The sequence below is a fragment of the Colias croceus genome, chromosome 2 (assembly GCF_905220415.1).
Source record: "Colias croceus chromosome 2, ilColCroc2.1".
Taxonomy (NCBI): Eukaryota; Metazoa; Arthropoda; class Insecta; order Lepidoptera; family Pieridae; genus Colias; species Colias croceus.
In genome coordinates this window covers 6,954,747-6,981,424 of record NC_059538.1, presented here as the reverse complement: position 1 = coordinate 6,981,424, position 26,678 = coordinate 6,954,747, and the positions used below count along the sequence as shown (strand labels likewise).

Below are 26,678 nucleotides of genomic sequence, written 5' to 3'. Positions count from 1 at the left end.
TTCAAAATAAACCTTTATTTTTTTCAATCATTAAACATATTTATAAATATAGATCTTTGTACAATGCAGTTATATGCGTACATTTGCGACAGTAGACGCACGAGTTGCCTTTGAGCCTACACCAACTAATGATGTAAAAATATTCGAGGGCGCATGCGCAAGATTTTATTAAATAATAATATTGGACAGACACGCTATATACATTGAATGGTTGACGTTATAGATGCCAACGTATTGTATCCGGTCTCTACGGTAAGCGTAATTATTTTCCGCCGTCTCCGTTAGCAACAAACCAATGTTAGGAACGCTGTGCATTAATTTCAGACGGAAAAGGTAGTCCACCGAATACAATTACTACTCTAACCTACATGCCTATTACACGATTAAATTAAAATATCACAATATGTACAAATTATTCAACACTATATGGATAATATCAATATTTTGATTTGACACGAAACTCTTCCGAATGTCTAATCGATATTGCATTAATCACAACATTGCACACAATTAGACAGTAATGAAAATTTTGCATAAAATATATTAACATGATTGTGGATATTGATTAAATATCTTTATTATCTAAAATTTTTGTCTCGCACCATATAGACATCAATTAAACATACTCAATATTTTTTTTGATTTAAAATCACTGGAAATCTACGTAATGCAATCTTATTACAAGTCCTTATAATGTTATAATACTATCAAAAAGATTCACTGAACCCGAAACAAATTCGAAACCTGCTTTATCGAAGGCACTTCTTACCCGACACGGCCTCGCCGAACTTTGCACCTAAATAAGTAACATAATTGCTAAGTGTCCCAAAAGTATCGACGTGGAATTAGTGTCAACCAATTAATTTTACGTTTTAGGAATAAAGCGATGTCACATACGCAATTATTTACATCTATAAACTCTACGTAATTTTTTAAGGTAGATACAGATTCCCCGTCAATAAATTAAAAATTCAGGAACCATAACCCACTGGATTGTGAACATACAGAGTTGAGCATCCGGTACCCATATATTATATGTGTTAAAATTGATTTCTCCTATAAAACTACCCCAAGGGCATGTCTACTTTAATCATAATAATTGTACATACGCGTGATATGTCATAAGAGTCGGAATAATACCCGATTTTAAATTGCAGTCCTAAATTAAACTTCACACTCACACAGATACACTTGAAATTCGGCTCTACATTCACTAACATCTTGTGATAATTAAAATATTACGAAATCAGATAATCATTCAAAAATAATTATAAAAAAAATCGAAGTCTGTTCAAATGTGCGATCTAGAATTAATATTTTGTGCATTATAATACAATAAATCATTCAGTCTTAGAAACGAATTTTACAGGATCATTCCGACTCTTATCAAAGTTTAAACAACAAAAGAGTTTGTCTAATAGACACATTGTAGATACTTTACAAATTTATAACAAAAATAATTAACTGAACAAAGGGCATTGAAACTTTCTGGCATATCAAACCCGCCGCCATTTTGATTTTTTTTCAAAATCGCGGCGCACGATTAAAGTGGTATGTATGGATAGAGGATACATAGACAAACAAAAAATGTCTAATAACATAGTACCCTAAAGCGTCACATTACCGAGATATTTTTTTGAAAAAAAATCAAAATAGCGGCGGGTCGATATGCCAGCGTCCATACAAAAAGTTTCAAACCCCTTTAAAATGTAAATTAACGCACCGTTTTTTATATTGTTTTTATTTAAATAACATTTATTTCACATTTTCCATCAGTGTTTTGATATAATATTTTGTTCCAAACTTGATATGAATTAGTATACGATTTTATTTTATTTAGCTTGATGCTCTTTTCCTACAATAATTACTTGTCTATTAAATCGACATGCAATTGTTGTCATTGAAATATTCGCGACGATGGGGTCGGGCGCTAAAGTGCGAGCGAAATTCACGTTTTCACCACTTTGTCCAGTAATAATTTCTAGCACATTACGGATACGGAAAAATTTCACTCTAAGAATGCATCTGAATAATATGCAATGAAGCAGGCGCTAACATTGAAAGCAGCTACACTTGATGCATCGTCAGAGCGATTTGGCCGCTATAAATAGTATCCGCGTGGATTACGATCCGCCACCCGCTCACTCAACCACTATAGGGCGAGCGTGGAACAATATGACGTCACGAAAAGCTACGTACACTTAGTTTAGACTCTTCCAGCCCCCTCCAGCTGCACTACACAGATTTACAGCGCTACAGCACGATATACGTAGCACAAAATTGTTTATACTTCCGACTATCGTCCCGCTGGTAAAACGCTCAGGAATCCGAACTCCGCAATGTAACCACGATATCCGTGCACAACTCCCGCTAGTACAGTGGTACTGCTAGTGGTACTGCTGGTGGTACTGCTGGTGCTAGTGGTCCCGCGCGGGGCGGGTGCGCGCGCGTCAGAAGCGGCGCAGCGCGGCGGCGGCGCCGGCGGTCGCCTTGCGCGTGGGCTGCACCGACAGCGGCGCCACCAGCACCTCGCCGCCCTCCCCGCCACCGCCGCTGCCGCCCATCTCCTGCAACACGACATAACATACATGTAGAACGAGGGCTCAATATCGTTACTATGATTCCTTTTCTAGATTTTTATACACAGTTAAATTTGTAAACAATGAAGAGTATTAACTTTTGTATAAAATATATCTTCTTTATATAGGATCACTGTTTGTTTATAAACGTGGATTCATATTATTGAGAAATAAATTTATTGATTCTTTTTTTTTCGTTTTATTTTATTCATATCCTATTATAGTTGATGGTAATACAAATCAGAGCATTATATTGTGTAGCTGGTATTCTAAAACAAATCTTTTAAGCTGTTCTTTGATTATAAATCTAATCTATACCTTTATTAACACAGAAACCACTTGTAGTTAAATAAACAAACACGATCTAAGCAAAAGTACAACACACATTATACCTATTTAAAATTTAAAAAGAATGATTTCATACATAAGACAAACTTACATTAATATTATTGCAACTCGCAAGCCTCATTTGCGCTAGTTGCTGCGACGCGGGCGTGAGGCTCGAAGTGGATCCGAACGGGGATATTATCGACGACATTGCGCGCTTCAGCTTTGACGGCGTCTTGTTGAACGACAACGCGCGCTCCACCTGATATCGACACACAATATTACTTATTGAAATAGTACGGTGTCGGTTAAGCGTTTGTTAGTTATAACACAATTTATAGCCCAAAACCATACGTCAATTTACTAATGATAACCATGATACTAATTAATTACAAACAAATCAATATTGTAATATAATTAATTTTATTAGTTACCAATAACCTGTAATGAACTATCTACAATATATTTATATTTAATATCATTGTGTTTCGATAATTATCACAAAACCCATTAACTTAGTAAATATCACCCAAATGTTTACACACAACTTACTAGCATACAAAATGACAATGCGATGTTAACATAATAAGAGTTATTAGTAGTTTTGTAAATGATCACAATATAGCTTAAAAACGAGGGGTATAGCACGCTCACAAACATGTTACAGATACATCCGAAATATTACAAAAGAAAGCATCAAGTAAGTGAACGCAATATTTTCTATTTTTTTAGTTAAAATTACGAAATTTGAACCGAGTTTAGTTCGGTCGAAAAGAAATGACATTTCGCATCTGAATGCAAACAAGTTTCGAGTGTGATAATGATATTTGCATCCGCATGGATCCCAGGTTTAAAATGACAAATGATACCAACGCAACAACTACGATCGTACACAGAATAGACTCAGGCAACACTCCGTCCCAAAGCGTGCCACCGCGTTCAACCGAGAGAGTGCATCCCAAGCGTTTAAATGAGTCGACACAACTGAATTAGTAACAAGAGGGTGACCAAGTAGCGCAGAGCGAGAGTCGGGCGAAGCGCACGTATCGGATGCGATTAGTGAAGGTGTCGCGAGGCGTCAGACCTGTGGTAGTAAGTGAGCGCGCAATACCCAAGTGTCGAGGAGCGCGGCCGACGGCGCCGCGCGCAGCCAGCCGCCCAGCCCCGCCAGCGCCTCCAGCTACAACACAACGCGCAACTCACACCACCCACTCCGCTCGACAACACACTCCAATACTTCCAACTTATCAAATATACTTTTCCTTAGCTCCGCTAAATGCCGCTTTCCAGCGTTCATGTGAATTACACGCTGGTATGAAATACTACTATAGAATAGCGAGACATACAAGTTACGAATATAATCAGAATCTCGATCGCAAAAAGAGTGTTATTCATAATTATACTAACATACAGTGACTATTTATTATTGCTACATTCTAAATCACTAATTAGGACTTTTTTAACTATTCAATCATCATGGCCATCGTCTTTTATGTACAATATTATTGATGAATTTGAATACTCATGATTTAACTGGGTAAAATTGAATTGAAAGTCCAGGAGAAAAGGACAAAGAATACTAAAATACTGGAAATATAAATTAACAGACAAGCAAATAATAATAGATAGGGAGGCGAAGAGGGGAATTTTCTGCAATACTCGAGCGTGGCAGTTTAAGATATGAGAGATACCTTAGATCTAATAGAACAAACTTTTTCACTATTTAGCTCTATATGTAGTGACGCGCGCCTAGGATAGACGATCAGATTAGTAAAAAAAAATCGATAGTCTGAAATACTCGAGCGCGTCAGATTAAGATATTGGGGGTTGATTTTAGTGTTTTAAGACTAAATTTAATTAATCTGACCATAAGTCCTTGACGCCGCCGAGTTATAGGGTCGCGATCTTGTAAAAAAAAAACGTTAACCCGGCATTCTCGAGCGCGATTTTTTTTATTTTTATTTTGAAGAATATAATCTAAAACTTACTAAAAACACAAAATCTGCCGGTTTCCGCATGACCGGAAGTCTGGAGGAGCCATTTCGTCTTCCGAAAAACGCGTTGCAGCATATAAGTCGCGAACTTTACTTTTTCAAAAAAAAAAAAGTTTAAATAAACAAAAAAGGTAATTTTATTTTACAAAAAAAGGTCTCTTTTCATTTTTGTCCAAAGTTTAATTTTTTTTTACTTGAAGCATCATAAAAACTCAAACTCCCGGTTTTTTGAGTATATCTCGAAAACTGAGGGTGGTAAGAAAAATTGATATGAAATAACGATGATTAAAAAAAAGAAACCCACAAACCTTTTTCGGTCAGATTAAGAGAACCCACCAACATTTTTGTCAGATTAAGAAAATATGCTTTCAGGATACCGAGATAAACCTCCCCTATGAAAATCTGACGCGCTCGAGTATTTCAAAAGGACTTTTTTTTTCTGCATTTTCAAAAATTCATCGTAACTTATCGTCTTGCCGTAATCGTCAGTTTTTTTAAGGGGAGCTTTCTTGGGGCCTAATTAACACCCCTTCCGAAAATCTGACGCGCTCGAGTAATTTTTTTTTTGTGCTTTTTTGACGAATTTATATGCCTAGCCCCACCACGCAAACCGGCAGATTAGTATACCGTTGTTATCAGAGGCACTTGGGGCATACGTAGTATGAATATCTGACGCGCTCGAGAATGCCCAAGTAACTGTTTTTTTTTACATTTTTGAGAATCCGTACACGCCAAACCCACCGCTAAAATGGTTTTTACCATAGAAGCTTTTCTTTTCGAAATTATTTTCTCTTTCGATTTTGATAAGTCTCGACGACGCCGTTGAATTACGCCATTTAGCTACCTCGCCTCCCTATCTATAATAAACAAGGCCATGATAATAGTTTATTACTATTTACTTCATAATATAACGTTTTATTGTTAAGGATAACGATAGCAATCAAGGAATATGTACAATATTGATAAGATAGTAACAATGAATTACAATCATACAATTGTTTAAAGTAGCGTCTTAGTGCAAGACTTGTGTACAGATATTTTACATAATATACTTTGTTAACTGTTCTCTATTAATTTCCCACTTTTCCCTTATCCAAGAAAAAATAATATTTAACTATATATGAGCGGCGTGTCAATTAAAGGCTAAAAAAGAAGTAATTTTATATTCCCATTGATATAATACATAAGCCCTCCTCCTTATTTAATGTGATATAATATATTAATTTATGTCGCACCATCGAGAATACAAGTGAAAACACCATTTAGTGGATACTATTTATACATGTACATGCTTTAGTTACGAATTACGATACTAAAAAATAGCCAGCTTTTGGACATCACTTACCTACCGTTACTAAGTTACTTGTCTAGACACAAAAGCTGAGCTAACACGTCTATAAACTATTCATGCTCGTAATGGAGTGTGACAGTAATACTTAAAAATAAAGCTTTTAAAATATATTCGATTTTTGAAAATTACCTTGAACTTTATGAAGTGAAACTTCTTTAGGCGCGTTGGGAGTAAAATTTCAAGGTCAATGGCAATACCATCACGGCATGACATCACGGAGTAAGGCGACGATTTTGGTATCTTTGAATCTTGTCAAAGAAGTTTCACTTCTGACATCACGTGTGCTAGGCACACACGTTATTTTTATATTTAAATATGTAAATGTACAAAATGGTGATGAAAAGAATACCTTTATTCTAGTGCGAGCTGCGAACTTGGAGACTTTGGAGAGAGTACTTAGTGCAAGGTCGCTAGTATCGATGTCTAGCTGGTGAGACTCGAGGCACGCTAGAAACTTGTCCTACACACATTGAATACAACTAGTTATTTACACTATTGTAATAAACAATAAAAAACAGCAAACCTATATCTACTATTTGTTTTACACTTTCTATAAAACTAATTTATAAGTAATACAAAATAACTTAATCATAAAAAAAGACGGGTTGCACTCCGGAAGTGCCGGCAGAAGTGAAAACTTGATTATTAACGTTGAGCATGTTTGATATCCATCCGTCTTACGCTTTTTCGATCAGGTCACGTGTCCTGACGCGAGTTTAAGATTTTATACCCATTACAGAAAAAGTGCTCAACGCCGCTAAAGAAGTTTTCAGTTCAAAAATATTTATAAATCTAATAATTATATTTTTTAGTGCGATAACTAAGACATTAAAAAAATGTATACTTACAGCATCAGCTTTACAGACAGTATTAGCCATTTGCCGGCAAAGCTGTCGAAGAAAGTGTCCTTTATCCACAGCCTCGTCTGTTATCATGAACGAGTATAGCTTCTCCTTTAGTTCTTGATTGCTTCGACACATCAACGCAAAAACGTTGTGACAATCTAGAAAAAAACAATGAATATTGAAAATATTAGTCACACTTGTCTTTTTGACTATGATTGGAAATTAATATATTTTGTGATGCATCTTTTAAGCAAGGCCTACTGACACAACAAAAAAAAATAGTAATATTTATTACCTTCAGCCTCTCTTATATCGACGACCCGCTTGACGGTGCTAAGTGGCATGAGCGATATGTGACGGTATGGTTTGCTGGAACCTATCCTCATAGTGCCCGTGCCGTTTGTTGGACTTTTACTGTTGAAAGCCTATAATATAAAAAGAGACATTTTTTAATACAGTAGAAACTGGGATAAATACTATGTAGCTCACTGACATACAGTTTGAATATGTTAAAGGAATAACAATATACGATAATACGAGTTTGTATTGTGTGTTAGTAATAGCGTGTACAGAGTAAAAATACATTTAAACATGTATCAATCTCTAAAGAATAATTTAATCATACCTTAGATCTTTTCTTGCAAACTTCCATGGTGTCCGTAAAAAGGAACAGTACAAGGTGGTCCCCTCTACCCGAGAGTTCTTTGGATAATTCGACGACTTCGCATCGAGACACGAAGGATCGATGTGACGATACTAGATGAGCCTGAAAATGTTTACAATCCATATAAATACTGCTATTGCTATCCTTTATATGACTATAGAGCAATAATTTTGCTGAACCAAATCAAGAGATAAAGGTATTTTATTTATATACAATTCTATCATTTGTTTAACTAAAATAAAGACTTTTAACGCAAAACATACGTTCGTCATCGATTTGCGGAATATATGCCTATAATAATATAATTATACAAAATTTGCAACATGAGCATTTCAACAATAGTCTTGTTATAAGTTCTCGAAAGCACAAATTTTGTTAAACAAAAAAAAACAAAGCAAATTACGTACGGGACACTGATCGATGTCGTTATAAATGTCGAACATCTGCAGCTGGCCCTCAGTCTTGCGCTTGTCCTCGTTGATGTGCGACATCACCTCGCGCAGGCCGGCCAGCGCCGACACCAGCGCGCCGTGGTCCGGGTTGCTCTTGTGCGTGTGCTTTAATATGTCTGCAGAGAAGGTTTTAATTAAACGAGTTTTAGTTTGGATTACTTTTGGAGCTGCTATTTTTATCTCTCGGTTATTTTTATTGAACTTTTTGATTTATTCTAGCTGGATAAAGAATTTCTAGATAGAATTTAGATTTAAAAAATTACTAAATACGGATCAATGTCCAAAAATGTACCTTAAGGCGACTACACCACCGAAACTAGCGCCACCGAACATTTTATTTTTTTACTCCTAAACCAGATCAAATTTAAAAAATCTAGCTCGGTACTTTGCTAGTATATTACTTGTAGTATTTTTGGTATTACTTTTCATTATTTTGCATTTGGTAAATTAGGAGAACTTTTGATTACCGCCAAAAGTGGCCACTTTTGGCGGTAATCAAAAGTTCTCTAGAATAATGAACAGTTAGAATAGTGAAAAGTAATACCAAAAATACTACAAGTAATATACTAGCAAAGTACCGAGCTAGATTTTTTAAATTTGATCTGGTTAAGGAGTAAAAAAATAAAATGTTCGGTGGCGCTAGTTTCGGTGGTGTAGGCCTCTTAATACAATCCAAATGAAAAATCCATTTCTATATCAAATACGAAAAAATAATTTATAGTATTGCATAAATCACTTACTTGTCAGTGACATAAATAATGATTTTATTTATTGCAAGTAAATAACGCGTATCATAAACTTACCATCCAGCAATAAGCTAATACTAGGTAGTCGCTGAACAGGTCGAATCAGGAGTTCCTGTAAGCTTTGCCGTCCACATTCTGGCTTTGTTTGGCAAATTTTCAGGAATGCATGAAATCTGAAATAATAACATTGTTTTTCAACATTTAAAAAAATATATCTTTTAATTACAATAGAATTGATTTTTATATAATATTCACCTAGGATTCTCACGGTCACATTGTTGAAGCATTTCCTTGGTGTTTTCAAAAAAGTTAACAAATGGCGGGTAGGCTTTCACCATGTCAGGAGTGTACTTGAGCACTAGTCTACCGATGCTCACTTCCTCACTCCAGTGGGATTGCGACCAACGAAGCTCTTCCAACATACGTCTAAAAAAAGTGTAAACGCTTAATATTTTTTACCTATCTTGCCTACTAGAACCCCTATTTTACATTAATATATTTTATATTCAAAAATATAATATTGTTATATTGAATTGACAGAGTTTAATTACAAAATATTTGAAATAAAAAACATTTATTAAAATTATATAATAATTACAGAATAATCAATTGAAATAAACATATAAATACTCACTGATGTAACTCATAAATAGGCGGTAGGTTTCCAAATATAATTTTTAGCTCAGTATTATTTAGAAGAGCTTGGTTCTTGCCATTGTTTGTGTCTTCTTCAGCCATCTCTTCAAGAGGTTGCTTGAACATCTGGTAGGAAATATTATAATGTGAATAAGTATCATATTATTAAAATAAAAATTACTTGTCTTAAAAAGATCATACTCACTGTGACTATCGTTTGAAGTATTCCAACATAATTGGATTCAGTCTGTAACAGTTCCATAAATACTTGCTGGCGTGGCGACATCAACTTTCGAACTACATTGTCTGGTACTTCTGATTCTACAAATGCACAAACATATTCACCAATATAATTCCCATTACATGATATAATATATAAATTACGTTTGTTATAATAAGATTACAGTTGATAAAAGAAAATAATCAAAAGGCAAGTGCAACGGCGGTACCTTCGAGCAGCTGCTTGCCGTCGGGCGAGGGCGTGCAGTCGAGCAGGTTGCCCGAGAGGCTGAGCAGCACCGCGTCGCCGACGGAGGAGCGCCGCTTGTGCAGCGCCGCGTCGCCACCGCGCAGCTTGCGCTTGCGCATGCGCTGCAGCTGCGCCGGCGTGCCGCCCGCCGCGCCGCGCTCGCCCGCGCCGCCCGCCGCGCCCTCCTCCCCCGCGCCGCCCGCGCCCGCGCCCGCGCCCCCAGCGCCCGCCCCGCCCACCGACGACCGCCGCGACACCTCCTCCAGGTACTGTACCCCATATACATAGTACATTTTGGTCATCATACAATCGATAGTAAAAAATTTGTCCTCTTCGCTTCAAAGTTACAATTTTATAGCTGTTGTTCTTTCACAAAAGTTAAAAGAAATAAAATAAAATGTAAACTTACGTCTTTAAACAGGTAATCTCTCTCGTCTTGAGCTTCTTCATTTTGAACTGACGCCCAGAACCATTCGGCTTTCACTACGTGAATGCGCAGGGAACAATCGGGCACCACGACTGTATTGTGTTCGTCCACGACCTGCAATTATTTAGGATAAAAATCTCTTACACTTAAAAAACGGTGAAAACTTTCCATGTATTTTTAACATTGAGGCATTTTTGTAAAGCATCTACATAGATAATATAATAGACATGCATGTCGATACTGTTATCGGATGGCGTAGCGGACTGTATTTCTTTGATATAATGGCATGACAATTCGCTATTTTCTATCGAATAGCAAGCTGATCTAATATTTAGTAGGTATTACTGAATTAAATGAGGGTTAGTACCGGCAACAAGAGTCCATGGCATTGCGAAATGGCGCGGGCGTCGCGGATGGGAGGCGTCGAGGCGGGCGACGGCACGGCGCGGGCCCGCAGGGCATCGGAGACGGACTGGCACGGGGACGGGGGAGGGGGGAAGCACTCTGTACTCACTGGGAGGTGGCTGGCACTCTTCGCCCTTAATTCTGCACTACCACAGATAGAATGACGGTGGGTTCTCAACCACACTCTTTGTGGTGTCTTAAATATCGCGGATTCGTCCAATTCGTCGAAATTCCGCGTTTCAATGGTTGGAGTTCTCATGTCGGTGCTATCGACCGTATCGACTTGTACGGGAGATATGTCTAAATGCATATCATCTAAATCCCTCTTAGGCGTAGAAACGTTCTTTAAATCTGAGGGTAAGTGAGATGGATCGACTTCAACTGTGTTACGCTCGGCACGCTTTTCATATTTCTTTTTTCGTTCACTTCTAAAAGAAGCCGTAAATGACTTGACACTTCTTCTTAGTTTAGATTTGACCGTTTTAGAACTACGGATCGATGCGAACGAAATATCAAAAAATCCAGATTGCTTACTGAGATTCATTGAACAAATTGATGTATCATCGTCTTCCCTGATTGGGGAAGAAGTTGTAGCGACAAATTCTCCAGCTGGATCAGTCGGTTTTACGCTTTCTGGGCTCACAGGCTCGACTGTAATATCTCCAGGTACCTTTGTTACGGAATCTTTTTTTGTGCGTTTAAATATAGTTGGTCTATTCTTGAATTTGAAAGAATCTTTAATTTTTAGTCGTTTGATAGATTTCCAAGTGGATTCTTCCGTTTTATCTGGCGATAAATTAGTTGCATCTACCGGGCTCACTTGAAAATTAGAATCCGTCGAATTCCGACTTCTTTTCTTTCCCGAAGAAATTGTTGTTGTAGACTCTTGTAATGCTTTACATTCGACCGATGTTGGTATTAAAAAACCAGTTTCATCTTTATAATCTAAATCGCATAAACTTTTGGTAAGGGAAGAATTCAGAGATCCAGTCTCTGTTAAGCAATCTACGATATTAAAAATATTCATAGATTTATTTTTAAAAACTTCCCTTTTATCTTTCATATGACCTCTTGTACCATGCAAATAGGACATGTGTTTATTTTCTTTGTCACTAGTTTTATATTTTCGTAATTCTATTTGTTCATTTCTTTGATTTCTATCGTTAAAGCTTAAACGTAAATCGTCTATAAACGTGTTATCTATATTATTAATACTGCTGTTACCATCGTAACTTTTATTCTCACAATTATTTCCTTTACTATTTCTAATTCTGTCTCGTGCAATTTGTAAACGTTTTTCCCTCTCATCTTTGAGAACATCTTCATTCGTTTCATTACTTTGTTTATTAGGACTAGACCGGCAACCCGATAGTCTTGCCGACAATCTACGGTACAGAGAGCTCTTTGGAGTGGTTTGAGGTCTATTGGGAGTAGAACGGATAGCTTTTGTTGAAGTGTTAGGGGTATTTGAATGGGGTGAAAGGACAAGCGAACGACCGAAAGTCTCCCCATTGGCCATAACCTGAAACATGTGTGAAACACACCACGCAATGATGTAATGAAGCCATTCCATCTTAATCATGCAGAACTATTGAGACATAAAAAGCGACTAACGAATTAAGTAACTGATACAGAAAAAGATTGAAAATGATAGTTTTAAAATAGTTTTCATATTTTCAGTTATAAAGTGGATAGGAAGCATTAAAATATACACATTAAGAGTTGAACTTGAGGTGTGAATTGATGAATGTAAATAAACTGCGCTAATGTTATGACTGTGCTACACCAAATATCTCTAAGTGAACATAAAAGCCAGTTACAACTGAAAATAAAGCGAATATTTAAATACACGCATTTGGTTTTGCTGAAGCAGTGAAAATAGACAATGGGTCGACTTTAAGCCGTGTGGACAGGAGTGATGTCAGTGCTTGGGCAAAACCTACTTTAACTACTCCTTTTACTCTAAAAGCTGTACTACTATTGGAAATAAAAACAAAGGAACTATGTCATGGTATTTGTAGGAAAAATGCAATCTGAGCATGAAAAATGAAATTTCAGGTATACTTTATATGCCAAGAAATTTTCTATACACTCATATTACCAACGAAACCTAGTAAGTGCACCAAAAAATAAGGAAAGCTAGCACCACTACTATAATATTGTATCTACTAAGAATCGTGATCTTTAACTACTACTTAGATACTATGTGCATGCTTATTTTGCGAAGAGTAAAGTTTACATGATACTGACGTAATTTTTTGTATCTCACTCAAATCTGTTTTTTTTATACACATTCTTACTTAAAAAAAAGTATTGAAACTTTATTTAAATTATGATTTATAAATAATATGTAAGTTTACTTACAACGTGAGTGCAATCAGGATCATCGAGAGGACAAGAAGAACCGCCATTGCTGGCGAGAACTTCAGCCATGTGCTGCGTCTCATCTTCAGGAAACCCCACGAAGCACACGCGAGCACCCGCGAAAACTTTCAATTTGTGCTCTTTCTGGAAATTTCAATCAAATTATTTTGACAGTAATCAAAAGAGATATTTAATATTAAATTTACATTTTTACATTGTTCCAAATACGAAAACAGTTCCAAAAGTAATATATTAATTAATAGGAATATTACGTAGGTATCCAGGTAGTTTTTGTAGAACTTTGCATTTTAATTTTAGGAAGACATAACTGGTACATTACCTACTATTTCAATGTAAATAATGTTGGCATAATGTATTTAAACTTACAATCATACTATCATCTGTGGCAAAGCACGCGGGGTCATCGCGTCGCTCCCAACAGGCGTCAACCCACGAGCGCGCCAGCACCGGAAGCCCGAAGCCCGACGCGTATCGATACTTGTCACCTGTCGCCGCAGCCGCAATCAGGTGCGTCACCTTACTCGACATGTCCTTGCGAATAGAGCCCCCCATATAGTGTATAAGTGTGATCAGGTACGTCTGTCGAAAAAAAAACAAACATTGTAAATCCGCTAGTCGATAAATTAAATAATACAACAATAAATATTTGAATCCTTACGAGTTCATCCTTCTTGCGAAAACCCGAGAAACATATGACGGCTCCGCGCATGGCCAATGAATATAGAGGACGTGCGTTGGCCGGCGGAGGTTCCTCACGCTCCGCGAGCTGAAGCACCGCTGTTGGACCCAGCACCCTGCATCATAATATATTTTTCATGTTATTTGATAAATAAAAAAAGATATATTATAAAGATAACACTATTGTACACCATCCACATTCAACTCTAAAAAGTTATAAATAATAACAGTTTACATTAGTAATATTTTTTAGTATTTTCATTCGTTAAGTACCTATAAAGGCTCAAATAAATACCCAGTATGAAAAACTGTAAAAAATATATAAAAATAATAATTAAAGATTCGTTCATAAAATCATTGATATTCATTCACTCAAATACGTATGTGACATTCTCATACTGTTTCCGTCGGGCTGAATGAACCGGAAGGACGCCACGTTAAATAACAGAATTAAAAATAGTCATCCCATTTAACCAAAATATTTACATAAATCTCGCCCAAATCTACAAGACAGTTATAGTCTAAAAATATCTGGCAATAATACAAATAATGCAATGGTTTCCGTATACATCAGTTCTATATACATGTTAATTAAATTACAGTTGTACAAATTGCGAATCAAATAACCAATCGTATTAATGTTTTTCATAAAAAAGTATTATCAAGACTATGATAATAATATATCCATCACCTGACATGAGAAAGATATCACCAGACGTTTATTTTGTGAACACTATATAGTTATGCATATCACGCGAAATTATTATGGATCCGATAACGCGCTTGCTTGGATATCACTAATTAACTTTACTAAATACCGTTTAGGTATACGATACAAATGTTCCCAACTTCTTATATTACACATTTGAAGGTTAAAGTTAAACTAATTTATTACAATATTTCATAAATACAACTAGCGGCTGGTCCCGGCTCCGCCCGGATACATAATTAAAATTTTAAACAGTTACCGTTTTTCAGTTATAAGTGATGTTATTAAAACTACATACTTTATTTTACAAAAATAGATAAAGATGGATAGATAATTACAATAATATAATATCTGAACCGGGACGAGTAGCTAATATATACCTAGATTTTCATTTTATAAAAAACTGTTATCTGATGTTGTGTGACAATGAGTTAATTTAATTTATCGTGTTAGTACTGTCTTGAATTTACTTATGATCTATTAATGTATTTAATTAAATTCTCTGCTCTACAAAATTTATGTACCTACATAAAATATTATATTAATTCTAGTAAACAACAACTAACATAATATTAGTATCAATGCAAAATTATAATTGTAGTTTTTACAATTTTTATGTTTATCAACTTTAATTTATTTCTTCTTGTACAAACCCGCGGTAACCATAAATAAGGAAAACGGAAGAAGCTTTTTTCTATTTGTTCCAATACCAGCTACTTAGATCATGTTTTAATTTAAATTTTTAACACTCATAGTCATAGTCGCAACAGGGGACGGAAGTTAACAATTTTTAAGAAATAAAAAAATATCTCGTGAAGCAGCCGCGGCGCGGGCGCCGACGCGGTTTCAGTGACGTAGCACCAATATTTACAGTGGGTAGGAAGAAACGTATCTACTCAACGATCACATATTCACATCAGACATGAGCCGATTTAAATAGTTCTGACGAAGAATATATGATTCTGCGGAATGTGAGTAGTCATACATGTATACTATCTGCTTATATTAAAGTAGGTTAGATCGGAGCACAGAAATATTGAATAATAGTAAGCTTGTGTCTGTAATAATTTTGAATGCCCACAAATAAATATAATCGCGTTTCATAAATTAATAATAACCCATTTTAATAAATATATCGAAATAGTTAAAGATGTAAAAAATCTTTAATCACACCATACAATATCCGTAAATTTAAGACGAGAAAAGATGACCAACATTTCACATGTTCGAGACTCTTGAATTTTCACGTCAGTCAAAAGCTCTTGAGGTGTTTCATCCTCTTCGGGGGTGGGAGGTAATCGTGTAGGGCCCATCCTTACAATATACTGTCAGCACTAGTCCGCAAGTACACATAAACACTTTTATAACACACTAAACAATCACTGAAAGTATTTAACATCGTATCGGTCGTCACCTCCATCATTCATAAAACGCGCACACGTTATCCAGCATACTTCACTACGCTATATAACCAAATATATTTTAACATGAATGTATATTCCGTAACTATCCTTACGCGATTCACTTTAATTCGAACAAAGCCCGAACAGCACGCACGTTATGCGTTTCAGGATAGATTGAAAAACAGCCGCGAGGAATGTTGGCCGAAAATAGCGAGGAGCGTCGTGCGGTAGCAAGGGCGACCCTCGTGCTACGCAGAGCGTCGTGCTCGCGTCGTCACCCCGCGGGCCGCGCTTGTACTCGTACACCTACTTACACCTTTATTTACAACGTTCAGTAAATACACAAAGATCACCAACTTATATGTTAAAAACATGCGTAAATCCAAGACTACAAAGCCGCCTTATTGCAGGCACATAAAAGTAAAACGGTCCAGTGATCAAAATAGTAATTGTATTTAATTGACAATATTTGAGACTAATCGGCTTAATTGACTAAATATTGCGTGTAAGTGAGCATTTAAAATACACCTTGACCAAGAATACATTATTGTTATTGAAATCGAACATGCTTATTACTCTCTCTGTTTTGGTATTTCAATTTTCAATTAAAATAATTTATTAAGATGATAATAAAGTATGTTATCTATTATTCTATTCTAAATTCATATACATAGCAATATTCTCAAATGGCAGACAATTTATGATTAGCTATGTGAAATAAACTCAAGAGTTTGAATTATACAATAGTGTTAGCGGTCGATAAATAGTAGACTGTATATCTACTGTAAATTGTAATGTAACTAAATGCATGATGAAAAATATCTTTTGATTAGTTAACCACTATTTCTATGTTTGACAGGTTGTTAAAACAATCATGATGTGTTTATTCAATGTAATATGAATTCCATGAACTTATCATTATTATTTTAACGGCATATGGAATATGATAAAGAAAATTTTCGAGAAAACATTATGGTACAAGCTGGTGATTACTATACGTTTTGTAAACAAAGTTAGGTGAATCATCCGTAAACCCAGAAGAGTGATAAGTAGAACCTAAAATTAATTTTCTCAAAGCAAACATGAGTCGAGGTGTAAGGTGGCTCCAGGATTGGTGCGGCGACCGTTTAAAACAATAAACATTTAATCTCATCAATTGGTATTCATGTTGAAACAATGAAATGTTCTTGAAACAAGACTTGATCTACCAGTCGATATTTTTAGTAGGCTGAATATTTGACTTAAATTAACATTGAATTTGGTAGCAATGTGTTTTAATTGAAAAGAACTGAAATATCTAGAAATTCTAACGTTATTATGAACGGTTAATAATTTTGCAATCACAAGCTAACGCATGGTGCGGTGTGCCAATGTTTTCAATTACAAATAACGATCAGTTTTAGCACAGCAGTCAAAGCGTTAATAGCTCCATATAAAAACCATAAATCATGATCTAAGGCCGATTAATATTTTTCTAAAATTACATAATAGACACATTTAATAAAATAAGTACATTAATAACAATTTAAACTGCACCAGCAAATTCTACATTATAAATAAATATTTTAAAATTAAATTTACAATTACATTTTTTTAATGGGCATCTATTAATTTGGGGGGATGGGAAATTTTTATTTTAATAGGACACTTATTTACTTTTATGTTAACATTTAGGGAAAGGGTGGATCACTGAAACATTATATATACAAAGGAATATATTACATAATGTTAAATACGCAAGTAGTGATATCAAATTTGAAGTTTATCACATACCTACTTATTTGTATTTTTCCGTTTCCATGTTTTTTTAGGATAAACTATACTATGATTTTTTCTGGGTCTTTATGTCTGAGGATAAATCTAACTTAGAAAATTTTCAAAGACACACGTAGTATAACGCGAACAGATAGAAAATAGATCTGAAAATGGCGGCGGGTACTTATGGTACGATGGGCAAAACAACTTCTCAAACATATTTTTTTAAAGTCCATGTAACGTCTTGGCTTTTCTATATGTATGATATCACCTATTTTAGTCGGAAATTATTTACCTTTCCAATGACGCTTTTTTTCGAACCAGACCTATAGATTTAAATTGGATTATAATTGAATATTTGAATTAAATCGTTACAATCAAACAAATAAAAATCAAATCATTCCTCTCTATAATTGTAATTTCGAGTGCTTGGACAAACAGAAGCGGAGGAAGAGGAAGGAGTCTTGATGGAAATTTTATAATTTATTTGTGATTTAGTATGACTGACCTGTATTTTGCCTTGTGTGCAGCATCGAATAGGTCCCCATCGAATGGTGTGGTTACAAGATAGGCTGGTGGTGTGGGCGGAGGCTGGGATATGGGCAGTCCTTCGGGCCCGGGAACCGCTAAAACGGTACCAAGTCGTTCGCAAGCTGCACGCACTCGCTCACACTCCAGACATAGCTCGCTCACGTACACCACTGCCGTAGATGAACCTGTCAGACAAAAGGCATGGACTTCCGTTATTTTAGTGGCCTGAATAACCGTCGAAAAATAATTAATGTATTTTAGTAATACATTTTAGTTTAGTTCCGTTATTTTAAATCAATGTATTTAATACTATTTTCAATATTGCAATTTTGTCTCAGTTTTTAAAAACCAGTTTTCTACACGTAGTGATAAAATAAGTAAGCATAGAAAAGGAACCGTTAGCTTTCAACACTCAGAAGCTATAGGCTCATTTGTGCTCACGCATGCCAAAAATTCATAACGACAGATAAGTAATTTTAGAGATATAACATTTTACAAGGATGTACCATTGACGTATGTGAACGACTCCACGGTAGGATTTGTTCACAGTATTTAAATCCCAAAGAAGGATGTTTTGTACATCACATAAGGAAGTCGTAAGCTATAAACAAGATTTATCTTATCACGACAAACCGCTCGAAAAGAAACAGACGCTGACGTTTAACATTTTCTTTGATCCTGTAATAATACCTACTTTGTCAATTTGAATTTGAAATTTGTATTAGATCTTTTGATATTGCTCTATGCATTATATTGCGTCCTTTTCAAATGATTATTCTATTTCCTTTCTAGGAAATACAAGGATACCTAGGAATTACGAGAGTAGGTACATTTTTTCATGGAATACCGTTCGTTAGTGACGACCTTTTGGGACGTTATAACGTTAATGGTTCAGGGTCGCTGAGTCATCTCTGCGACACACAGGGAACACCCGGCACTCTTGGCACACAACACTCAATGAAAATTGAACAACCAAATGACACGAAAATTTTCAAAAGGTGGTTTCAGGTAAGTATAGGTATTATGTGAGTAAGTAAATGATCATTATAAAAAATAATCATAAGTTTCATATTTCATCTTGTAGATATGTAAGTGTTAACTTCTCATATTAACTTCTTTTACGGAATAAGTTATGTTGAAATTTTTATATATATAAACTATATCGAAATATATCTGAATTTTATGGCTAGAGATTAATATTTATTTTTTGTAATTCATGCTATAAAGGCATTATTAACAACCTAACAACTAAGAGTTATTGTAAAAAAATTTTGCGCAGCAATTGACAAAATTTTACAATGACAATTTGAAACTGTTCAAAGGGTCCTGAAAGTAAAGTTTACTTATTTTTCTGATTGAAAATCTGCTATTTGATTGAATGGCTAGCATGTTCATTGAATGACTAAAGGACAACTTGTCAAGTAGGTTAATAACATATACAATAACATTCCACGTCTTGACCGAATGTAATTTAGCATAGTCGTTGCTTAGGATAAGGGGGTAGGTTAGGTTGGGTTCATGTTATTTTTTCTACACAGAATTAGGAACCCCGCGCATCGGGGCTTCTTGTGGATGTTTCGAAAATCATATTCCATCGTCATAATATGAATATGGCAATGAATGCGCTAGACCTTCAACAATATTCCGATGGTTATAGCTGAGTGACTCTCGTTAAGACAATATTCGGCCTAGTCATTCAATTAAATGTCGTCATTCAATGAACGCGCTCGTCATTCAATAAAATAGCATATTCAACCAGATGACGATGACATATACATTATATATTTCATTTAAAGTATAAACCAATAAATTTAATTCATAATAACTGGTTTTCTTACAAAATCTATAACTAAAATTCTAACCCAAATTGTTTATTTTCAATGCTCAAATTGTTCAAAGTATTATACACATTACACATAAAGATAGGGATTTAAATATGTTAGGCTGGTTGCAGAGCTTGACCGACCATCAGTGCGTACGTCCATGGCGCTTGTCATTGTATGGAAATTCATAAAACCGTTCATAGCTAGACCGACCATACGCACGCGTATTGTCATGCGCATTAGTGTCATAGTCATACAATTGTTGATACGTATCGTTAGGACCGACAGTACGCACTGACGGTCGGTCAAGCTCTGCAACCAGCCTTAGAGCCCAAACCTAATTTGTGCTAGTATAGTGTACCACAGAAAGGAATATGTTGTGAAAGAAAATTCTATATCATTAATTGTAATTTTTTTGGTAATATGCATACAAGTTTACATTATGAAACATGGAATTTAAATATATATATTTCTAATAATTATACTTATCTCCGGTTGATTTATTATGATATTATACTTGTTATAAAGATATTTTGTAAATTAGGATTCAATTCAAAATAATTGTAATAGAACCCGCAGTATTTATTTATACTTGATCTCTTATAAAAAAGCTGTAAAAAATTACAGCTACTTCAATATTAATATCACACACAAAATAATTAATAACCAAAAGCACTATAAACTAAATTTTAAGACACAATAAAACAAAGCTTAGTACATATTTGACAAAACTTGTAATTTTCTCTTTAAAATTATTGAATTATCTGCTTTTTGATAAGATTTTTTTTTCACCAGCATCTTTTATTTTAAAAGGGAAAAGGCAATGTGTACAAAATGTTTTAATGAAATAACAACCATTTTTTTTAGTATTTATAACAAACATTAATATTTTTATTTGCAAAATTTACATTTAAATCTGCTAAATATGTTTTAAATAAATTGATCAAATATCATATTTATGTTATATCACAAGAATCACACCTCAATTTATGCATGCAAGTGCACTCACATCCTCCACCGAGGTATGACCGTAGTGTTTCTACCAACGCTAGCATGGTTGGCATGACAATTGTGAACCACACATTACTCCATCTGCAAATGCTGTGCCTATTGACATTAATAAGCATGAAATATAAAAAGTAATGAACAAATATATCATTTACTGATTGAAAGACTGAAAAAATAATGATTTAAATAAAATTAAGTTTGATACTTTAATTTATTAGCCCCTTCAGATATATATCACTTAAATATGTGGTAAATAACAGAAATCACATTTGATGTGCAGATTTTAACATAAAGAATTACCACTCATCATTTTGTTGTTAAATTATTCTTTATTTGAACGATCTTAGCTAGGTTTTTATTTTTTCTCTTTAAGTTTATTATTAGAATTGATTTGACGCTTTTAATTGAAAATATTTTTTTAAATCAAATGTTAACAGTATTTTTGTTATAAAAGGAATGGCAATGGTATTTCAAGGTTCAAATGTTTATCAATTGACACCATTTATCCAAGTTCAAGAGTTAATATTATCAGTAAACACTTAATAACTTACATATCAATGTTATTTTCACAATTCTACACAACATTTCTAATGTTTATATTATGTTAACTTACATAAGTGTAAAATGCACAACATTTTCAAATGTAATGACTTCATTATTTTTAAACCTTGTCTGGAAGGTCATATTACAACATACATGAGACATTTTATTGGCTATTAGCAGAAGTTAAAGTGAAGTCCAAATAATGTTATATCAATATAACTACAAATCAGAGTAACAATCAATTTTGTTGATTTTAATTTATTGGAAGTGTATGTGGTGATATTTAATAAATAAATAAAATAATATCTGATCTCTAATCATTACATACCTATATTTTTTCAAGTTCAATTTGCATGTTATGTTTCATTCATAAACCATTATACAAATTAATAGTATGTGAACACAACACAATAATTACAATACAGTAATTACACAGACAAAGATTTTCATTTATGTTATAAATAGGGTAAGAGGTACAATGATTGGCACCTAAAGCAATTTACTGACTTTTAACGCTTGTGTAAAATCAACCGTTTATACTAGTGACCTACACTTTATGGCATTTGATTGTAAAATATATTAGGAACCATTTCGAATCAAAATTTAGCTGTATTAATAAGACTTTACATGATAAAATTAAACAAATATTGAAAAAGTCCCCAGGGCACTATTATTGGCACTCGGTGGTATAGTGATTAACATAGTGAAAGGTACAATGACTGGCACTGCCAATAATTATACACGTGGTATGCCAATCAATACGACGGAGAACAAATAGTGTTGGGAATAGGCTTGTAATAATAAAATGCTGCAACAAATAGTAGCTAGGTATCTATTAACTGTTAAAAGCCATGCAGATTAAAGAATCGAATTGAAAATGGGCGTCCGCTCGCTTCGTGATTGGTCCGCCTCTCATACGTTCTCGCTCTTCCTAATAGAGATTGAAAAGAATGCAAGATGTAAAATGATTTATCTTGAATATCTTTGTTGAATTGAATAATAATAAAAAAATCTGGCTTAATTCACATAGCACCATCCAACATTGTGTTTACTACCTCAATTAAATACCTTTTTTTAATTACATATTATTATACCTACATGTGATAGCACCTTAGACACAACATGATTTTGTTATGAAGAAATCAAATCCAGGACCTTCTGCGTAGGAGGCAATGTTACTTTCTATCAGGCCTGTTATTGTTATTATAATTATTTACCTAATAAATCACATGAACGTTAGCACATCACTACTACTCCTCATTAAAAGTAGGTATAATTATTGGCACCGTACGAGTATAATGATTGGCCCTGCCAATCGCCTTAAAAGTACAATAATTGGCCCTGCCAAAATTTGGATGCAGACTCACTATCACCATAATATGGATTTTTATGAATAGAACTTTTAATGCACGTCATAAAAAGTCCAAAATCTAACATGGATAATTGTTAAACCGTTATCTATTCATTGGCCCCCGTGCCAAAAAACTGTACTATCATACAAAACATGGCTCATAGTCATTGGCACCCCAAGAACTCAATAATCAACAGATTTTTATGACAAATTTTGCTTTAAAACCGTAATATAATAACTCATTAACAAGTACAAACAACACACCAATCATTTATTAATCTAGTAGCAAAGAAAAACAACTTACAAACTTACCCAGTATTAGCAAAATTTGTTAAAAAATCACGATAAAGTTGTTGCGCTCGGAACCATGACAGAAAAGATTTTTTTTCTCCGTGTTACGAGTTATTAAAATTCATAACTACCATTTAGTGTTGCCCATAAATAATGGGGGCATTATTTGGTAAATTTTATTTTTGGTAATTAGTCAACGAACCATAATAATTGCATGTTAAACCTCAAAGTGCCAATCACTGGGGGGGTGCCAAGGTTAGTACCCGTTACCCTAATTTATGAATGTACTTAATAAAATTCACATGTAGGTAAAAAGTTCACTGACAAAATGTACCCATTATTTTTAAGATTTGTTTTTTGACATCATCTATGACAGTCATAATCAACGCCAAACTCAAAAATACGTTAGGACATTTTCAGTAATTAACCTTAACATCTATTATCATTTTGCTATAATTTCTACTAATAATTGCACAGGGGAAAACTAAGATGAAAAACATGAAGATGTGTAATAGAAAATTACCTACCATCATTTTCTTGAGTTTTGTCAGTTACAGTGGTGCTTCCTGTTTGTGACATGCCCCTAGACAATTCGTCCATCTTGCGTTGCACTAATTCAATTAATCATTCATGAAACACGAAATGTATAGGCTTACACATAATTCTTCACACATAACTATACACAACACTTAACAAAAATTTGAGTGTTTTTCGCATAATATAAACAATGCAATCCACTCTAAATACATTCCCAAACTTCAAAATGACCGTAAACGAAGTGAGCGCTCGCCACCGCGGGTGACAGATTTAAAATCAGGGCTGCCAACATTAACAAAGTGAACAAAATGAATGTAGAAAATGAATTATAGAGTCGCTTGTACACTTATATGTTTTTTGGTTTTATTACAAACATATTTGTTTCTTTGAATTGATCAAATTATGTGTTATATTTTGTTTGCTCGATCAAAATGTTAGTAGAATTAAAAAGTGAATAAACGCGCATATTTCTTCTGCAATTTGTTAAAAATTTTTGATTATGCCCTTATTAAACCTCCCTAAATCTAGTTAATATTTTCGAAGGCCATTTAGAAATTAGTAGCTTAAGATTAAATTCTCATATATTTAGAAAGTAAATCAGTTAATCAACATAACGAGTGTTTTGGAAGTTTAGAACACACCCTGGGGTGTGCAGAAATTATTTCAAAATCGTTTCACATATTATTAAATCTCATGACATCCTTAATTAATCATCAGATTCAGAATCACGATAATTATATACTACGAGGAAGTCTAATACTTCTTATTTATTCAAAGAAAGATATATGTGATAATTTGAAATTATCTTCTTAATTATGGACTAAATTTAGAAAGGTGTAATATGCGTATTATTAAACCGACAGCAAACAGACCAACGCAAACTTAGCACCCCATCAATGGAATTTTGGGTCGAAAATGACCTTGATCGATAGGTCTCCGTTAGGTCCTTTAAGTTCCCACAATTTTTTCGTTAGGTCCCCTTTAGTTTCTTTTTATAATTTTTTAAATTTTGGGTATAAAAAAATTACACTTTAGCACCCCATCCATAGAATTTTGGGTCAAAAATGACCTTAATCGATAGGTCTCCGTTAGGTCCTTTAAGGTCCCACAATTTTTTCGTTAGGTCCCCTTTAGTTTTTTTATAAATATTTTTTTTTTAATTCTGGGTATAAAAAAATTACACTTTAGCACCTCATCCATAGCAAAATTGGCAAATTTTAACAAAATCATATTCTTTACCGTTAGGTCCGTATAGGTCCATCATTGAAATTGTTAAATTATTTGTTTTATTAAAATTATAAAATAATTAAAACCTGTGCATATCGATAATCGTCGATGTATCGTTTAGCGATATGATCAAGACAAATAATCGAGTCATGTTTACTCGATCATTGATGTGGCCTCACGAGACTGGAAAAAAAAATACTCAAATTTAATCTTTATGAACTAAGCAATAAAGTTGAATTTAGAACCTGATATTGAACCGCACTCCCCACGAGACGATTTTGGAAAGAAATACAAATTTAATCTTTATGAACTAAGCGATAAAGTTGAATTTAGAACGCGATATTGAACCGCACTCCCCACGACACTATCTTGGAAAGAAATACAAATTTAATCTTTATGAACTTAGTGATAGAGTTGAATTTAAAAACTCGTCGCTTAAAAGGTCGTAAATTTTTACGACTTTCTTAGTGACGGACTACTTCTAGCTATAATTTGAAATGAGATGAGAAATAACCTTTATTATATTAAAATTATACACAACTGCACAAAAAAGAGTATAATGTTTATTTTGTAAGTATATATTTATTAAAATTTTCGCTCTGTTACTTTTACTGACAGAACATTTTAATGGTACGGAACCCTTCGTGCGTGGGTCCGACTCGCATTTAGCCGTTTTTTTTTTGTAATGTTTAATCTTGTAACCTTTCTATTATGTAATTCGTTTATACGTATGTATTAATATTGCGTACTTAATTGCGTATGTTTCAGATTATATATTTATGTCATTTCGTTCAGACTGTCATAAACTTTTAGTACTACTTTTAATAATGTTCTTAGGCCGCGTTTCCACCTGCAAGAAAACTTCCGCGAGAAATGTCCGACAGTCTGTCTGACAGCAACTTGCAAGTCTACTTGCAGGTGGAAACGCGGAAAAAAAAACTAAAGGGGACCTAACGAAAAAATTGTGGACCTTAAAGGACCTAACGGAGACCTATCGATCAAGGTCATTTTCGACCCAAAATTCCATTGATGGGGTGCTAAGTCCCGATTTCACCAATATTTTCTAAATCAGAGATTTATTAATCGAGCTTCAAAATAAACATGTATTTTAACATCGTTGTCAACTCTTCAGGTCCCATGAAGGAAATCTAACAGCCGATTATCAAATCGACCTTTAACTGAGCGACTCACGAATCATTCATTCGTATTTTAAACCGCCCGAAACAAAATGTCATAGTTGACAATGCCATAGTTTCGCACATTAGGGCTATTTGTTCTAGTTGTATAATAACTGTCATGTTTGGTAATTCGACTAAATCGAGATGTTCTAATACAGTATAAAATTTAATAATCATGTAGTAACTTTTACGTTTACTGGTTTATATGTCAAACGATTTGGTCGTTACCATGGTTACAAATGTTTGATGTTATTTGGAGATTGTTTTGTTGTGATTTTTCTTGTGTTATTTTAATTTTATTTTGAGTTGAATAAATACAATAATGTTGAAGAAAAATCGCGGTTCAATTTCACTTGGTAGAAGG

General features: G+C 34.3%; 1 protein-coding gene across 1 annotated transcript; it reads right to left on the bottom strand.

Annotated features, from left to right (window-relative positions):
• Positions 1–24,164, bottom strand: LOC123705558 (protein ECT2). The gene is made up of 20 exons (XM_045654399.1): positions 23,900–24,164; positions 18,334–18,541; positions 13,939–14,074; positions 13,647–13,859; positions 13,260–13,403; positions 10,858–12,417; positions 10,473–10,604; positions 10,044–10,332; positions 9,800–9,915; positions 9,593–9,720; positions 9,214–9,384; positions 9,016–9,131; positions 8,168–8,328; positions 7,722–7,862; positions 7,392–7,521; positions 7,100–7,254; positions 6,601–6,711; positions 3,991–4,086; positions 3,019–3,168; positions 1–2,567 (listed from the first exon to the last, which is right to left on the bottom strand). Exons 1-20 carry the CDS (start codon positions 23,970–23,972, stop codon positions 2,451–2,453), a joined length of 4,347 nt encoding a protein of 1,448 aa, XP_045510355.1. The 5' UTR covers positions 23,973–24,164; the 3' UTR covers positions 1–2,450.
• Positions 24,165–26,678: the final 2,514 nt, after the last annotated feature.

Coding starts and splice junctions, on each gene's coding strand:
- LOC123705558 (XM_045654399.1), bottom strand. CDS start 23,972: ATGGACGAATTGTCTAGGGGCATGTCACAAACAGGAAGCACCACTGTA. Junction 6,712..7,099: donor CTGTCTGTAAAGCTGATGCT/GTAAGTATACAT, acceptor CAATGTGTGTAG/GACAAGTTTCTAGCGTGCCT. Junction 3,169..3,990: donor GCGCTCACTTACTACCACAG/GTCTGACGCCTC, acceptor TGTCGATATCAG/GTGGAGCGCGCGTTGTCGTT.